The 16,695-nt window shown below is 39.9% G+C and overlaps 2 protein-coding genes across 4 annotated transcripts in view; both read right to left on the bottom strand.

Moving 5' to 3' along the window:
- Positions 1-4,484: 4,484 nt before the first annotated feature.
- hcst (hematopoietic cell signal transducer) lies at positions 4,485-10,210 on the bottom strand. The gene is made up of 6 exons (XM_060921316.1): positions 10,200-10,210; positions 8,609-8,678; positions 8,103-8,128; positions 5,457-5,480; positions 5,193-5,324; positions 4,485-5,092 (listed from the first exon to the last, which is right to left on the bottom strand). Exons 4-6 carry the CDS (start codon positions 5,476-5,478, stop codon positions 5,049-5,051), a joined length of 198 nt encoding a protein of 65 aa, XP_060777299.1. The 5' UTR covers positions 5,479-5,480; positions 8,103-8,128; positions 8,609-8,678; positions 10,200-10,210; the 3' UTR covers positions 4,485-5,048.
- Positions 10,211-11,487: 1,277 nt separating this feature from the next.
- wu:fe05a04 (protein suppressor of hairy wing) overlaps positions 11,488-16,695 on the bottom strand; it is a 72,129-nt gene continuing 66,921 nt past the window's right edge. For all 3 annotated transcript variants that reach the window (XM_060921313.1, XM_060921315.1, XM_060921314.1), the window contains one exon: positions 11,488-15,882. In XM_060921313.1, coding sequence (XP_060777296.1) covers positions 14,635-15,882 — 1,248 coding nt within the window. In that variant the 3' untranslated portion in view covers positions 11,488-14,634. The remainder of the gene's footprint in view (positions 15,883-16,695) is intronic.

Raw genomic sequence — 16,695 nt, 5'->3', positions numbered from 1 at the left:
TGTTGTGGACTTCAGGAGAGTGCACACCCAGCATGCTCCACTATCTATCGACGGTGCTGCAGTGGAAAGGGTGAGCAGCACCAAGTTTCTGGGTGTGCACATCTCTGAAGACCTGTCCTGGAGCAACAACACCACATCACTGGCCAAAAAGGTCCAACAGCGTCTGTACTTCCTCCGCAAACTGAGGAGAGCAAGAGTCCCAGCCCCCATCATGCAGACATTCTACAGAGGCACCATCGAGAACATCCTGACCAGCTGCATCACCGTGTGGTACGGTGCCTGCACTGTGTCTTGCTGCAAGACTCTGCAGCGCATCGTGAGAGCAGCTGAGAGGATCATTGGTGTCTCTCTCCCTTCTCTAATGGATATCTATAACTCCCGCCTCACCTGCAAAGCCATCAGGATTGCAGGTTACCCCACCCACCCATCTCACAGCCTCTTCAGTATGCTGCCGTCGGGGAGGAGACTGCAGAGTCTCCGGGCCAAAACCAGCAGGCTCAAGGACAGTTTCTTTCACCAGGCGGTCAGGAGGCTCAACTCCCTCCCTGTTCTGCCCCTCCTCCCTCCTCTGCCACAGATTCTGCTCGCACACACCCCTGCCCCCCCTTCAGCATCTGACATGTCACCCTCACAGTTTCTCCCCACACCAACACACACACACACACTCAACGTTCATTAATACACTGAACTCAGGGACTGCACATTTCACTTTACCTCGCTCATTTACACCATTCCGCACTATCTTACCTTAACAGCAATTAGTTTATTGTTTATACTGCTTATTTCATGTTTACCTGCTATACCTCAAGTGCCCTTGACTGTTTATTTGCTTCTATATATATATATATATATATATATATATATATATATATATATATATGTGTGTGTGTGTGTGTGTGTGTGTATATATATATATATATATATACACACACACATATATATATATATATACATATATATATACACACATACATATATATACATATATATATATACACATATATATATACACACACACACACACATATATATATATATATGTGTGTGTGTGTGTGTGTGTGTGTGTGTGTGTGTGTGTGTGTATATATATATATATTATATATATATATACATACACAAACACAGAATATAAGTGAGACCAAAATAGAACTTTTTGGTTTAAATGAGAAGCATTATGTTTGGATAAAGGAAAACACTGCATTCCAGCACAAGAACCTTATCCCATCTGTGAAACATGGCGGTGGTAGTATCATGGTTTGGGCCTGTTTTGGTGCATCTGGGCCAGGATGGCTTGCCATCATTGATGGGGCAATGAATTCTGAATTATACCAGCGAATTCTAAAGGAAAATGTCAGGACATCTGTCCATGAACTGAATCTCAAGAGAAGGTGGGTCATGCAGCAAGACAACGACCCTAAGCACACAAGTCGTTCTACCAAAGAATAGTTAAAGAAGAATAAAATTAATGTTTTGGAATGGCCAAGTCAAAGTCCTGACCTTAATGCAATTGAAATGTTGTGGAAGGACCTGAAGTGAGCAGTTCATGTGATGAAACCCACCAACATCCCAGAGTTGAAGCTGTTCTGTACGGAGGAATGGGCTAAAATTCCTCCAAGCCGGTGTGCAGGACTGATCAACAGTTACCAGAAACATTTAGTTGCAGTTGTTGCTACACAAGGGGGTCACACCAGATACTGAAAGCAAAGGTTCACATACTTTTTCCACTCACAGATATGTAATATTGGATCATTTTCCTCAATAAATAAATGACCAAGTATAATATTTTTGTCTCATTTGTTTAACTGGGTTCTCTTTATCTACTTTTAGGACTTGTGTGAAAATCTGATGGTTCTTTAGGTCATATTTATGCAGAAATATCGAAAATTCTAAAGGGTTCACAAACTTTCAAGCACCACTGTATATATATGAATGAGTGTTCATACTGTTTATATTGTTTATTTCAATTATTCTATTTTTATTTATTGCATTGCCTGTTTGCACCATGGGTCAGAGAGGACTGAAATTTCATCTGTGCTGTATGTCGAGCATGTATAGCATACTTGACAATAAAGTTGACTTGACTTGATCTTGTTCACGAGTCAGGGAAGGATAGAGTGAGAGATCGACAGGCGGATCGGTGCAGCCTCCGCAGTGATGCAGTCGCTTTACTGGTCCGTCGTGGTGAAGAAGGAGCTGAGCCAAAAGGCGAAGTTCTCGATTTACCGGTCGATCTACGTTCTGACTCTCACCTATGGTCATGAGCTTTGGGTAATGACCAAAAGAACAAGATCGCGGATACAAGCGGCCGAAATGAGTTTCCTTCGCAGGGTGGCTGGGCGCTCCCTTAGAGACAGGGTGAGAAGCACAGTCACTCGGGAGGAGCTCGGAGTAGAGCCGCTGCTCCTCCACATCAAGAGGAATCAGCTGAGGTGGCTCGGGCATCTCTTTCAGATGCCTCCTGGACGCCTCCCTAGGGAGGTGTTCCAGGCATGTCCCCCTGGAAGGAGGCCCCGGGGAAGACCCAGGACACGCTGGAGGGACCATGTCTCTCGGCTGGCCTGGGAATGCCTCGGTGTTCTTCCCGAGGAGCTGGCCAAGGTGTCTGGGGAGAGGGAAGTTTGGGCTTCCATGCTCAGACTGCTGCCTCCGCGACCTGACCCCGGATAAGCGAATGAAGACGAGACGAGCTTTAAGCTGAGGAACAAAATAATAAGTTATGGCTTTGATGAGTTAACAATCCCTAATGTGTTTTAAACAGGAATTTACATTTTAGCTAAAGAAATAACGCAATACTTGTCCCGTCACTGTAGTATTACACACTGTAAGTAGATTCAACGATTTTTTGCAAACCATGATATTGGCTTATCATACTGCAAATTTTCCATACCATTCCCCAGATGAAAAGAGTAAAGCAAACAAAAAGAGATTAAAATACATTTATTAATGAGTTTAAAATTAATAATATAATACAAATGTACCAACAGAAACAAACTAAAAATCCTAACAATGTCACAATGCACTGGGTATGAAACAATACATTAATTAATTATAAACTGATACAAATATATCTAGAGCTACAATTATCAACAGTCCATAATTAGACACCTTTTCAGATTTACCAATAAAAAACAATTTTACAAAAGGTGAGTTTCAGTTACAACAGTTATTATTGGTTAATTAATCAACCGGAAGACCCCCCCCCACCCTTTGAGCTTGTCATCTGATGACAGCTCGTTACCTGAGATGGAATTTTTTTTAGCACGATCAGCAATTTGAGGAAAACCCAGACATTATCATTGCAGGTAAGCATGGTGGAAAGATCATGGACATGTTTTTACTTCTCAGATTCACTGATATTTCATGATCTCCTTGTCAAAACCTACTTTATTTCTTACTCTTTCATTTGACAGTCACCATTTTGTCTCTAAACGCATGTTTGAGAAGTCACGTGAGGTGTCGATAATGATCACTTTCACCAGCGTCCACCATTATCAACACCCTGTGGAATTAAGTGACATTTACAACTATCATGGATCGATCTTTGTGTAACATTGTTGAAGTAGATGAAGTAGTTTAAAAAAAATAAAAATGCTGTGATTTACAATAATTTTTCTGATTCATAACAGAATGGAATGCTTATAGAGTATTTGGAATCCGATTGCAATCAACATAATTAGACCAGAATTAAATTCCTAGCATATAAAGAAATTAATACAAACAATGAATGATTAACAAAATGTGATCTATGAAAATACTTAAAGTGGAACAAAGACTTTGACACAGGTTCAACATTCAGTTCATTTGTTTACAAACATTAGCATTACTTCCTCATTTACGTAAAACACTGACATCGATATATTTATCTCATCTCTCATTATCTCTAGCCGCTTTATCCTGTTCTACAGGGTCGCAGGCAAGTGTCACAAGGAAGAGATACACAATAAAAATGACTGGAGCCTATCCCAGCTGACTACAGGTGAAAGGCGGGGTACAACCTGGACAAGTCGCCAGGTCATCACAGGGCTGACACAGAGACACAGACAACCATTCACACTCACATTCACACCTACGGTCAATTTAGAGTCACCAGTTAACCTAACCTGGATGTCTTTGGACTGTGGGGGAAACCGGAGCACCCGGAGGAAACCCACACGGACACGGGGAGAACATGCAAGCTCCGCACAGAAAGGCCCTCGCCGGCCACGGGGCTCGAACCCGGACCTTCTTGCTGTGAAGCGACAGCGCTAACCACTACACCTCCGTGCCGCCCAATATATTTATATAAAAGATATTTTGTACTAAATATAAGTCTCATTCATCTCATTATCTCTAGCCGCTTTATCCTTTTACAGGGTCGCAGGCAAGCTGGAGCCTATCCCAGCTGACTACGGGCGAAAGGCGGGGTACACCCTGGACAAGTCGCCAGGTCATCACAGGGCTGACACATAGACACAGACAACCATTCACACTCACATTCACACCTACGGTCAATTTAGAGTCACCAGTTAACCTAACCTGCATGTCTTTGGACTGTGGGGGAAACCGGAGCACCCGGAGGAAACCCACGCGGACACGGAGAGAACATGCAAGCTCCGCACAGAAAGGCCCTCGCCGGCCACGGGGCTCGAACCCGGACCTTCTTGCTGTGAAGCGACAGCGCTAACCACTACACCTCCGTGCCGCCCAATATATTTATATAAAAGATATTTTGTACTAAATATAAGTCTATGGAAAAAAAATTTTAAACACAAACTAATGTTTTGTTAAATTAATACCATATACCAATTTTTTTAAAATTTTATTTTATAAATAATCATCTGGATGTCGATAACTGTGGACAAAAGGTGTCGATAATTGTGGAACAGTGTCACATGATCTGATACGTTAAGTAATCCAGAATCAACTAGGTTTTTTTTTTCCAGTGGAAGTTTGAGTAATTATTCATGCACAATTTATGGTTTGAAAGTCTTTTGCAAGCTGGACCACACAAAAGCCTTTTTGTCAAATAGGCAAGTAGAAACAGTCAGATCTTCATCCTCTTAAATTCCTTATTTTGTGCAGTTTGCTCTGACATTCATGTAGACTTTATCAGCTGTGAAAGCATGCATGTATATGTTAATGTTACTACAAACAGAAAACATTTGGAACTGATTAAAAAAAATCTATCAGAAGAAGCAATTTTCAGGATTTACCGTTTTCCTTCTTGATTCTACGCTTACTAGCACAGTAATATGTCACACAGACAATCAGTATTGTAAGTGCGATGTCACCAAGAACCACACCTGCCAGAGCACCTGGAGCTATCCGGTAGCATGAACCCCTTTCTGGAAAAATGGATAAAAACATCACATTATCTATTAAACTTGCAGTACTGCAATATACTTTAATGTGTTTAACAAAAAAAAAAAAAAAATCGTCAGCAACACTGTTATTGTAGCTTACAAACTAATGCTTACCTGTCTCTTCTGCACTGATCATGGCTTTTGACAGAAAGGAGAGAAAGAGCATGAAAGAAAGTAAAACAAATAATGACATTCAGGTATAAATATTCATTCATCAAAACTTGCTTAAAAACCTGAATTTGATGAAAACTTTCTTAGTATTCAGCATCATGGTTAGTTTTTTAGTAGCTAGTACTACAATTCTAAATCAGACAAAGTTAGGGCAGTATGTTGAAGCTGAAATTAAAACTGAAAACAATGATTTGTAAATAATCTTTGTCCTCAAAATATTACAACAGCCCATTATTTGATGTTTTACCTCATGAATTGTATTGTTCTTTCAGAATAAGCACATTTTTTGATTCTTGCAACACATTTCAAAAAAAGCTGAGACAGTAAAGAACGTACTACTTTATAATGCTGCCATTCCTTCTCACAACACTTACAAGATAAACACCAAATGATGAAGTGTTTTAGGTGTTATTTTGTCCCATGCTTCCTGCCAACAGGTCTTAAGGTGGGCAACAGTATGGGGTCACTGCTGTCATACTTTTCGTTTCAAAATTCACCACACATTCTCTATTAAAGGGCAGATGGGATGCGCCCTTTTCTTCCACAGCCATGCCTTTGTAATGTGTACAGAATGTGGTTTTGCATTGTCTTGTTGAAATATCCCTGGAAAAGATGTCGCCTTGAAGGCAGAATATGTTGCTCCAAAATCTCAATTTACTTTTCACAATCCTATACCATGACAGACTTGTCATGGTATGGGATTTTGGACTTGTTCCTGGTAACAATCTGGATGGTCTTTTATGTCTTTAGTTTGGTGCACATGGCATCGATTTCTTACAAAAAAAAAAAAAAGACATGGAATACGTATTTGTCTGACCACAATACTCATTTCCACTGTGATGGTCCATCCCAGATGCCTCCCAGCCCAGAGAAGTCAACAGCGCTTCTGGACAGAGTTAACATAAGGCTTCCTTTTTACACAGTAAAGTTTTAACTGGCATTTGTGGATGTAGTGCTTGACAAAGGTTTGCCAAAGTAATCCTGAGCCCATGTGGTCATATCGGATATAGATGAATGATTGTTCTTGATGCAGTGCCGTCTGAGGGATCAGAAATGACGGGTGTTCAGATTAGGCTTGAGCCCTTGCCCTTGACACACCAAAATTCCTCCAGATTCCTTGAATCATTTCATGATGATCTGCACTGTAGAGGGGGAAATATCCAAATCTCTTCATATCTTTCTTTGAGGAACATTGTTTTTAATCATTTCAATAATTTTTTCACGCATTTGTTGACAAACTGGAGATCCTCAGCCCATCTTTGCTTCTCAAATACCAGGCCTTTCCTGGATACTGATTTTGTACCAAATCATGATTACAATCACCTGTTTCAAATCACATCATTTCATTGGTTTACCTCATTACTGGCCCTAAATTGCCCCATTACAACTTGTTTTTGGAATGTCGCAGGCCTGAAACGCAGGAACTGATGTATATTAATGAATGAGATGAAGCTGACCAGACAAAACATGAAATATCTTGTGTTCATGCTGTCGGCAATGAAATACAAGTCAAAGTAAATTTAGAAATCAAAGTCCTTCCCACACCATTCATGGCACGTTTGGCAGCACCGATCTCCGTTTCCTAGCCCTCGGCCTCTTGCCTATTTTTTCTTTTAAACCTTTATTCGTCACCTGCACACCTCAAGCACAGTGAAATTCATCCTCTGCATTTAACCCATCTGAAGCAGCGAACACACGCACAGACTCAGAGCAGTGGGCAGCCACACCAGAGCGCCCAGGGAGCAGTCAGGGATCAGGTACCTTGCTCAAGGGCACCTCAGCCCAAGGCCACCCCACGTCAACCTAACTGCATATCTTTGGATTGTGGGGGAAACCGGAGCACCCGGAGGAAATCCACGCAGACACGGAGAGAACATGCAAACTCCACACAGAGAGGTCCTCGCCGGCTGCTGGGTTCGAACCTTCTTGCTGTGAGGTGACTGTGCTAACCACTACACCACCGTGCCACCTCATGGTGGTGTAGTGGTTAGCTACATTTTATAAAGTTAGCTACATTTTATAAAGCTAGAGTTACAGTGGGGGGCTAGTTCTCTGGTAACCACGAGAGTTTGACGCCCCACTCGCATCTGTATTGCAGTGTGCCTTGCCAGATGGCAGTAGGCACCATTTTTATCATGGTCTTTGGTATGACCTGACCACGTGTAGAACTCACGATCTCCCAATTGAGAGGCGGATACACTACCCACTAGGCCACTTGCTAGAATTTAGAAATCACTGCTCTCTTTTTTTATTTGCATTTTCCATACAGTCCCAAGTTCTTCTGAATTGAGGTCATCGGATTAGTTTCTTAGTAAGTCACTACAATTAGTTTCTGAGTATTCAGTACCAGGGTTAGTTTTTTTTTTTTTTCCTTTGGTAGTCAGTATTCGGATTAGTTTCTTAATCACTATTATTGTTAGTTTCTTAGTACTCTGTACAAATGGTTTCTTAGTAATCGGTACTTGAATTACTTTTTATGGTGTCAGTATTAGGGTTAGATTCTTAGTAGTAAGGTTCGATTTCCCAGCCTCTGTACTTAAAGCACTGAGAAAACACTGACATTTTGACTAGCAGAAGATTTTTACCCACCTGCACATATGTAATCATTGTCAAGTCTTGAAGCATCCACGGTTATACACAGACATTACAATTAGAAATCAACACAACCTGATATAAAATAGGTTACTCAACTGTTTTTAAAAGTTTAAAAATATAATGCCATTTAACAGGCCATATATATATTAAACTGTTTTTAAAAGTTGAAAAAACTAATGGTATTAGTCACAGATGACAAAATTGGCTGGACAAAACAGCAGCAGCACTATATTTAATGGATTTGAATTTTCCCTACTGTAGGTTGGGAGTAGCACAGTGACGAAAATCTATATATGAATTAAAACAAAAATACATGACATGTTCATAAATAAGCTTTGCACTCATGAAGTGGAATAAGTTGCTCAGACGCTTACTAGGTGCAAACACTGTCAGCACAGGAAGTCAGCAGACCCAGCAAATGCAACTATGGTGGTCTCACATCATATACAAGTGTGAAGAAAGAATGAGGTGTGGAAAGAAAAAAACCCCACTGCACTTACCTAAGAAAGAAAGGAAAATGTATAAAGCAAAGCCTTGGTTTCTCATTTCCTGTGGAGGTGGTGTTGATTACTGCAAAAACAGTCATAAACCAACAGTCTCACAGATGAACTTGAACAGCAACCTAATTCTTACAACTATGGAAAAAATTAAAAGACCACTTTTAATGGTCGTCTCGTTTTTTTTTCCATAGCTGTATATGTAGGAGTCTAACTACCTTTGAACTAAAATCACAATATGTACATCTAAATTATTTGATGTCATTTTTTGAAATCCTTTGTATTTAGTTAGGCATTTTAGACAGACATCAATGTTCAGGAAAAGGACTGAACTCGAACACTTCCAGAACAAACACACTCATCGTTTAACCCAAGATAAACCATGTTAAATTTATCGCAGTCAGTCATGTCTGAAAGAAACATCAGGTTTGTACTAAATTAGCTGCTGTCCTGCCTGTTGCAACTCCTATCTCTAGACTTCCTTAGAACCACATACAAGGGCTGATATTTATGTTTTGTGCCTCATGTACTGTAAGCACTAAAATGTCCCATTATATTTAATCTTGGCTAGGTTATTTTAGACCAGTATAAGATGTATAAAGTAAACTCAGGTAATCTGTGACTATATTTTCTGTATCTGATTGTTGCTTAGAGCAGGATAACAGTGAGGATCACATCCAAATTCAAGATGTGATATCAGAACATTCCATTTGTTTACATAAAAGTCTTAGTTGTCTATATTGTCGCAACAACTTGCTTGCTGTCACTCGTACAAGCTGGTGGCGGCGGTATAATGGTACGCAGAATTCACAAGGTCCACTGAACCCTGATGTACTAAAGGATGTTTGAAAAGCACAGGGTATCTGAACACCTGTCATCCCTCCAATATGCATCCATCATGTTGTAGAATCCATGGTCAGGCTAATTAGCGCTATTCTGAAAGTGAAAAGAGGCAAAACACTCTGCCAGGATGTCCTACATTATAAGGTCTTGGTCTTTTTTTTTTTTTTTGGTAAAAAAGTAAACTTTCATATTGAAAAATATATATTGAAAAAATTCATTTAGACAAAAGATGCAATTAATTTACCTTTTAATTTCTTAATCAAGATTTAAAATTTTCCCTTTCATTTCAGCTTCTGTAGAATCAAGTATAACCACAAAAAATTTACAAATTACACGAAAGAAAGTATGCCTTCGGAGTCACCGGTACATCAATTTGCTGTTTTTATGGCAAACAAAATAAACCCAATAAAGCAAAGAGCCTCTGAGCTAAGTACACACCTGCATTTACACATCCTGTGCCCTCTTATAAGAAGCTAATCATTACAAGTTGCATTATTTCAATAACTGGGCCTGTACTACTATTTACCACATCATTAGAAGAAGGGTTTGTTCTGTTACTTACACATGATGATAATATAATCATAATTTATCTTTTCAAAAACACTGCATGTTGACTATCATAAGGTGTTCTACTGAATAAAAGGTTCAAAGCCAAAAACAACATTTCCACCAAAATCAGTAAGCTATGTATTGTGTTTTACCAATACAAATGTAAAACTCCATCAGGCTGCCAGTGATAAATAAGGCTTACCAAAAACAGGAGTTCTTTAAATCTGTCAGCAGGATGAGAAGCAGCAGCTCTCGCTTGCTCTGAACACCGTGTATTGTGGGTGGAGAGTATATGGGGGAGAAAAAGAAAAAAAATCCTAGACATAATATTAGCCATCATAAAATGGGGATTTTTGACTGTATCCGAATCAGCCCAGTATTTCCTTTCAACTCATACTAAATTCATATAGCACATTCAGATATGACACTCAATCCTATTTTTAATTTTTTTCTAATAGATAGTTTGTGACAGACATCAGTGAGCAATTAATGTAAATTTGTGTACCGGTACACTTTTTGGAAGTAATATTGTCTGGAAAGTGCTGGAGAGGATTTGACAATTCTACTTTGACTTACAGTATCTCATGACACTAGGTAGTGTTCTCTCACTACCCAGTTTCAGGTCTGTCTTTTTCTCTTTCGCTTCTCATTTCTTGTTTCTAATGTACACTCACCAGCATACTTTATTAGGAACACCCATCCACCTGTTGTGTTTTGCAGTTCTCTAATCAGCCGATCCCTTGATAGCAGCACAATGCATAAAATCACGCAGATACAAATCAAAATCAAGTGCTTCAGTTAATGTTCACAATGTTCAAACATCAGAATGGGAAAAACTGTGATCTCAAAGTGCGACTTTCATTGTGGCATGGCTGTTGTTTTGAGCCAGATGGACTGGTTTGAGTATTTCAGTAACTGCTGATCTCCTGGGTTTTCACACACAACAGTCTCTCCACAGAATGGTGCGAAAAACAAAAAACACTGAGTGAGTGACAATTCTGTGGGTGGAAACAAACGCCTTGTTGATACGAGAGGTCAGAGGAAAATGGCCAGATTGGTTCAAGCTGCCAGTAAGGATATAGTAACTCATATAATCACTCTTTACAACCATGGTGAGCAGAAAAGCATCTCAGCATGCAACAGCAGAAAACCACATTGGGTTCCACTCTTGCAGCCAATCAAGAACAAGTTCCTGTTAAAGTGGCTGGTTGAGTGCAGGTTAAAATAAAATTGTTTGGTCAGTTACACTTTCATCGTTTAACCAATAAATGGATTTTGATATTTATTAAATTATATTCAAATGCACATATAAGGAAAAGGTAAGGAAAAGGTTACATGGTGTACATTTATCATCAATATATGCATATCAGTATGTTTGGTAATATACTACAAGTTAATAATCCTAAAAAAATAAAAATAAATTATCTATCAGGATGTCTTCGGCATCATGTTCTGATGAAACATTGTCAGGTAAGAAACAGAGAACTGGATGCAATGCAGGGTGTTTATTTGAAAAATAACAGGGCAAAGTACATGGGGGCAAATCCACAATCTCTGTATGGTGAACTAGATAGAAGTAATTACTCCATTCCATATCATTGGAATTCATCTTTCTACAGGTCCTTTTTGTTTTTTAAATTGTGTTTCACATTATGTCTAAAAATGAACATCTTAATGCAGAGTAAACGGTGTATGCAATAATAATAATAATAATAATAATAATAAACCTGACTAAAGCATTAGATGGCAAATGAAAAAATGCACATTCATAACACAAGCTTTTCAACCAAAATTTCTTCCTGAAAGTTAAAAAAAAGATAAAATACCTTCACCCGTCTGTGGATCCAGTGTCCCCTGAACACCACGTGGTTGCCTTTTCAGATCAGCCCTCGCAAAACTAGAAGGGAACGGAAATCCTCCTCCTCCTTCTTCTTCTGAATTTGGAAGTACGTCAAGTAGAAACCCTTGTTCTGAAACTTGGGCTCTACTTCCAAATGTTTCTATCCAAGAGGGATAGAGCTTGGGGGTTGATGGCAAAATTGAAGTTATTGCCCCTGTGATATTGCCTTGAGAAGTCACTGGTATGATCTAGTCATTGCACCATGAGAAATGTGAATGGTCCCGCTGGCAGCCCCCATCCTCCAGGGGCAGGCTCCACAGGACTCGGCTTCACAGGACTCTTTAGTGGAGGCGTGTATACAAGGTAAATGGATAGTACTTGGACACCTTCTAAGAACCTGAGGCCATGACTGTCCATTCAGAGCTTGAACAAGACCTGTGTGGGCCTCGCCAATGAGCCAGGTTGTAGTAATTTAAGGGTGTCACATGGCTCCAGGTCTGGTCTCCTTTGGCCATGAGCACAAACAGCAAACGTAGGTAGGTCTCACAGGGTTGAGTTGCACATTTGGCATTAATTCGATTAGTGGAGAACCGCCCTGCATAGCTGTACCACTATTGGGAGTGACTGTTCAATCACCACTGTCATAGAGGGGTCATTGGCTGCAGGGTACCCGTAGCTCTGACTGTAGTCACAAACTGTTAAGCTCGTAAGTGCAGTAGGAGTAAACTGTAAGCTCGTAGGAGGCCTGACATGTACAACGGTATATGACCATCCATCCATTATCTAACTGCTTGTCCATCAGGGTTGTGGGGGGAAGCTGGTGTCAATCCCAAACTTTGGGTAAGAGGAGGGAGGGGTACACCCTGGACAGGCTGCTAATCTATCGCAGGGCTAACACAGAGATAAACACTCACACCTCTGAGCAATTTCGAGTACCCAGTTGACCTAACAGTTAGTGAAGCAGCTTTGGGACCAAATGGTTGCCGGTTCAATTCCGTGGACCAGCAAGAATGGCTTCAGTGCCCTTGAGCAAGGCAACTAACCCTGAACTGCTCCAGGAATGTTGTACACTGCTCTGGATAAGAGCGTCTGCTTAATGCCTGTAACGTAATGTTTTTGGACTGTAGGAGGAAACCCATGCAGGTACAGGGAGATGAACAAGCAAACTCCAAACAGAAATGCCCCAGTTAGTCACAAATCCAGAGCCTTCTTGCTGTGAGCCGACAGTGTTAACCACTGCACCACCTTGCTGCCCGTATATGAATTTGTCTCAAGATTGTCTCGTCCAAAAAGTTGAAACCTATTCAATGCAAGAACTGCTATACATTCACGGTCCACTTTATTCAGAATTCCTGTATATCTGCTCTTTCATAAGTGAATTATCCAATCAGCCAATCATGAGGCAGCACCACAAAAACATGCTGAATCAGATTAAGAACTTCAGATAATGCTCACATCAAACATCAGCATGGGGTAAAAACCCTGCTACTTTACCATGTTGTTACTGACAGAAAAGCTGAGTTGAGTATTTCAGAAACTGCTGAGTTCTTGGAACTTATTACACTGTACTCTCGAATTTACGCAGAATGGAGAGAAAAACAAAACGAATCCTGTGGGTGGAAACAACTTGTTGATCAGAAGAGAGTAAATTTCAATTTGAAAAACAACGACTAGATACGCACCATATTCACAGCTTACTGGTGTTTTGGAACGGTCTTTCACAAAGCTGGAGAACATGTTAAATTACTGGTGCACAATAAGACATTCGCAAGGTATCAGCACTATGGGCTAAAGTTTGTGGACATCCAAGTGTCTCACTCATATATACTTTCTGAATGTCCAGCTCCAAAACTGCTCCCTCCTTTGCTGTTATAACAATGTCCACTCTTCTGGGAAGGCTTTCCACTAGATTTTGGAGCATGGCTGTGGAGATCTGCTCACTCAGTCACAAGTGCATCAGTGAAATCAGACTCTGAGGTCAGGCGAGGAGGTCTGGTGCACAGTTGGTGTTACAATTCATCCCAAAGGTGTTCAGTAGGGTTGAGATCAGGGTTCTACGCAGGTGGAAATTCAAGCAGGGAAATCATAATGCTACAGTATACAAAGATACGCTTGTATAGGAGTATGCTTTCAAGTCTGTGGCAGGAACACACATGGATGAGAAGTTCATATCTCCAAATGCTTTTGGCCATACTGCACACATGCAACTACAGCTAAATAAAAAAAATTAAGGCAAAACAAGAATGTCTGATTGTATTTTTATTCCCCGCTCCCATACTATAAGATAGCATAGTTTTAAAACTCGATTCATAAGAAACCATACATCCATTATAAACTCCACTCTTGCTTGTGTTATATTAAAAACAAGTTTAAAAAAAGGCTTAAAAGAAACTAGCACGTGAAATCAATTCAGTACGATTTGAACCTGAAGATAATTATCTACTAAAAGGAATGTACAGTATCTATTAAATGCAATGTCCTGATCTTTATACACAGCAGAGAAAAAACAAAACATATCAGCAACATTAAGTAAATCATACTCGTTTGTGCAAATTATACGCATAATCAGTAAACATTTGGAATATTCAGTGTTTCATTATGATGAATAGGAACACACACACACACAGCCAGTCTGTTATTGTTTCCTCCAATAATACTGGATTCATTAGAAAGATTTTGCATGATTTAAATTAAAAGGAAGGAAGGAAGGGTCTGAAAGCTTTTCAGAGTTGTCCGTTTTTTTTCTTGCAAGTAAACTGAATCTGTACCATTCACTCAAGTTTACAAAATCCAGGACCTATGAAGTAGCAAGGACAGAAGAGACTGAATGAGTCATCATGTGTTGGACCAAGTCTTTTTCTAAAACCATTCTTCCACAAGTTTCACACTGCATTACGTCAGATTCATCATCGAGCTCTATTACTGCGCAATCCAGACCATGCGTTATAGTGTGTTGGACCAAATCTCTTTCTAAAACCATTCTTCCACAAGTTTCACACTGCACTGTGTCAGATTCATCACCGAGCTCTATTACTGCGCAATCCAGACCCAAGTCTTCCTCCTCCAGGTGTTCGTGTGTCTTTTGTACATTGTTCTGAGATGAGATCTCGTCTGAGTTTAAGAACCTGGATGATGAATGAATCGATGATTTTGGGATCTGATCCTCTTCAAGCTGCCTTTTAACTTGTGAACTGTCAAGTATCACTGTTGAAGTATCAAAATCAGGACAAGGCTGCATTTTTTCAGCACCAAGACACTCGCTCTCTGTGTTTGTTGTTAACTGGGCATCAGCGCTCTTTTGAAGCGAGGGGCTCCTGTTTCTCAGCCTTGACGCACTCTGCTTTTCATCATCTGTGTTGTCTGATATAGCAATGGTCAAGTTTGATCGATTTTCCTTCCTCTCAACACTACAAACATTTTTTTTCATCAGGTGCAAGATCTGTGCGATCTCCAAGTTTGACAAACCTTTCTTTTTCTGCTCACTGCTCGCATTCACCTGTGGAACGGGCGATATCCGCTCCAACGTGATGTCAGTCACTTGTCCATTTTCCTTTCTAATTGTGTATATTTTAGTGATTGAACCAGATGCGCACTGAGCCTCTAATAGTGTCCATCCTGTTTTTCCATTTTCCACAGATGTCAAAGGTATGAGAATGTTTGAGCCAGGCACCGGGCTAGCTATGTCTTTTAACAGTACTGATTTTTCACACTCTTTATGTACAGAACTGTTATTAGAGGGTAGTGGAATGTGAATGACCTGTGGAGCGGACAGGCATTCATTTGAGACGTCCGAATTAAGCTTTTGAGGATTCTGGATGCTGTCGGATGCAGACGCAGAGGGTGCAGGCAAAAACATAACCAGGGGTAGAGGAGAAAGAGGCTCTTTATTCAGAGTGAATGTCGTCAGACCTTCAGCAGGTTTTGTTTGGCCACTTACTACTGCAGCTGGAGGTAAGTGCACAAGCTGTGGTACGATTTCCTTGCTTTTAGGAGCAATAACGACTTCCTTCTTCTCTGCATTTGGATTTTGCTTCTTTGTGACAATCTGTAAAAACATTGTTATAAAGGTTGGTTTGAGTTTTTGTGAGTGCATTTCATCACTAAACAGACAGAATAGCAGATACAGTGTCTTGCAAAAGTATTCATATCCCTTGGTGTTTGTCCTGTTTTGTTGCATTTACATGCTGGAATTAAAATTGATTTTTGGAGGGTGAGCACCATTTGATTTACACAACATGCCTATCACTTTAAAGATGCAAACTGCTTTTTTTTTTTTTTTGTTTAATTGTGACACAAACAATAAGATGAAAAAACATCAATTCAATTACATCAATTACAGCATCATGGCTGCGTAGAAGAAGGGTCCGGGTACTGAACTGGCCAGCCTGCAGTCCAGATCTTTCACCCATAGAAAACAATTTGCGCATCATGAAACGGATGATACGACAAAAAAGGCCTAAGACAAATGAGCAACTAGAATCCTACATTAGACAAGAATGGGTTAACATTCCTAGCCCTAAACTTGAGCAACTTGTCTCCTCAGTCCCCAGACGTTTACAGACTGTTGTAAAGAGAAAAGGGGATGTCTCACAGTGGTAAACATGGCCTTGTCCCAACTTTTTTGAGATGTGTTGTTGTCATGAAATTTAAAAATCACCTAATTTTTCTCTTTAAATGATAGATTTTCTCAGTTTAAACATTTGATATGTCATCTATGTTCTATTCTGAATAAAATATGGAATTTTGAAACTTCCACATTATTGCATTCAGTTTTTATTTATAATTTGTACTTTGTCCCAACTTTTTTGGAATCAGGGTATATACATCAGAGTATTTTATTTAATATTCAACATTTAAT

Source organism: Neoarius graeffei, chromosome 5 (assembly GCF_027579695.1).
Source record: "Neoarius graeffei isolate fNeoGra1 chromosome 5, fNeoGra1.pri, whole genome shotgun sequence".
In the NCBI taxonomy this organism is placed as follows: domain Eukaryota; kingdom Metazoa; phylum Chordata; class Actinopteri; order Siluriformes; family Ariidae; genus Neoarius; species Neoarius graeffei.
The sequence above is the reverse complement of the archived record's forward strand: the minus strand, read 5'-3'. Positions and strand labels throughout refer to the sequence as shown.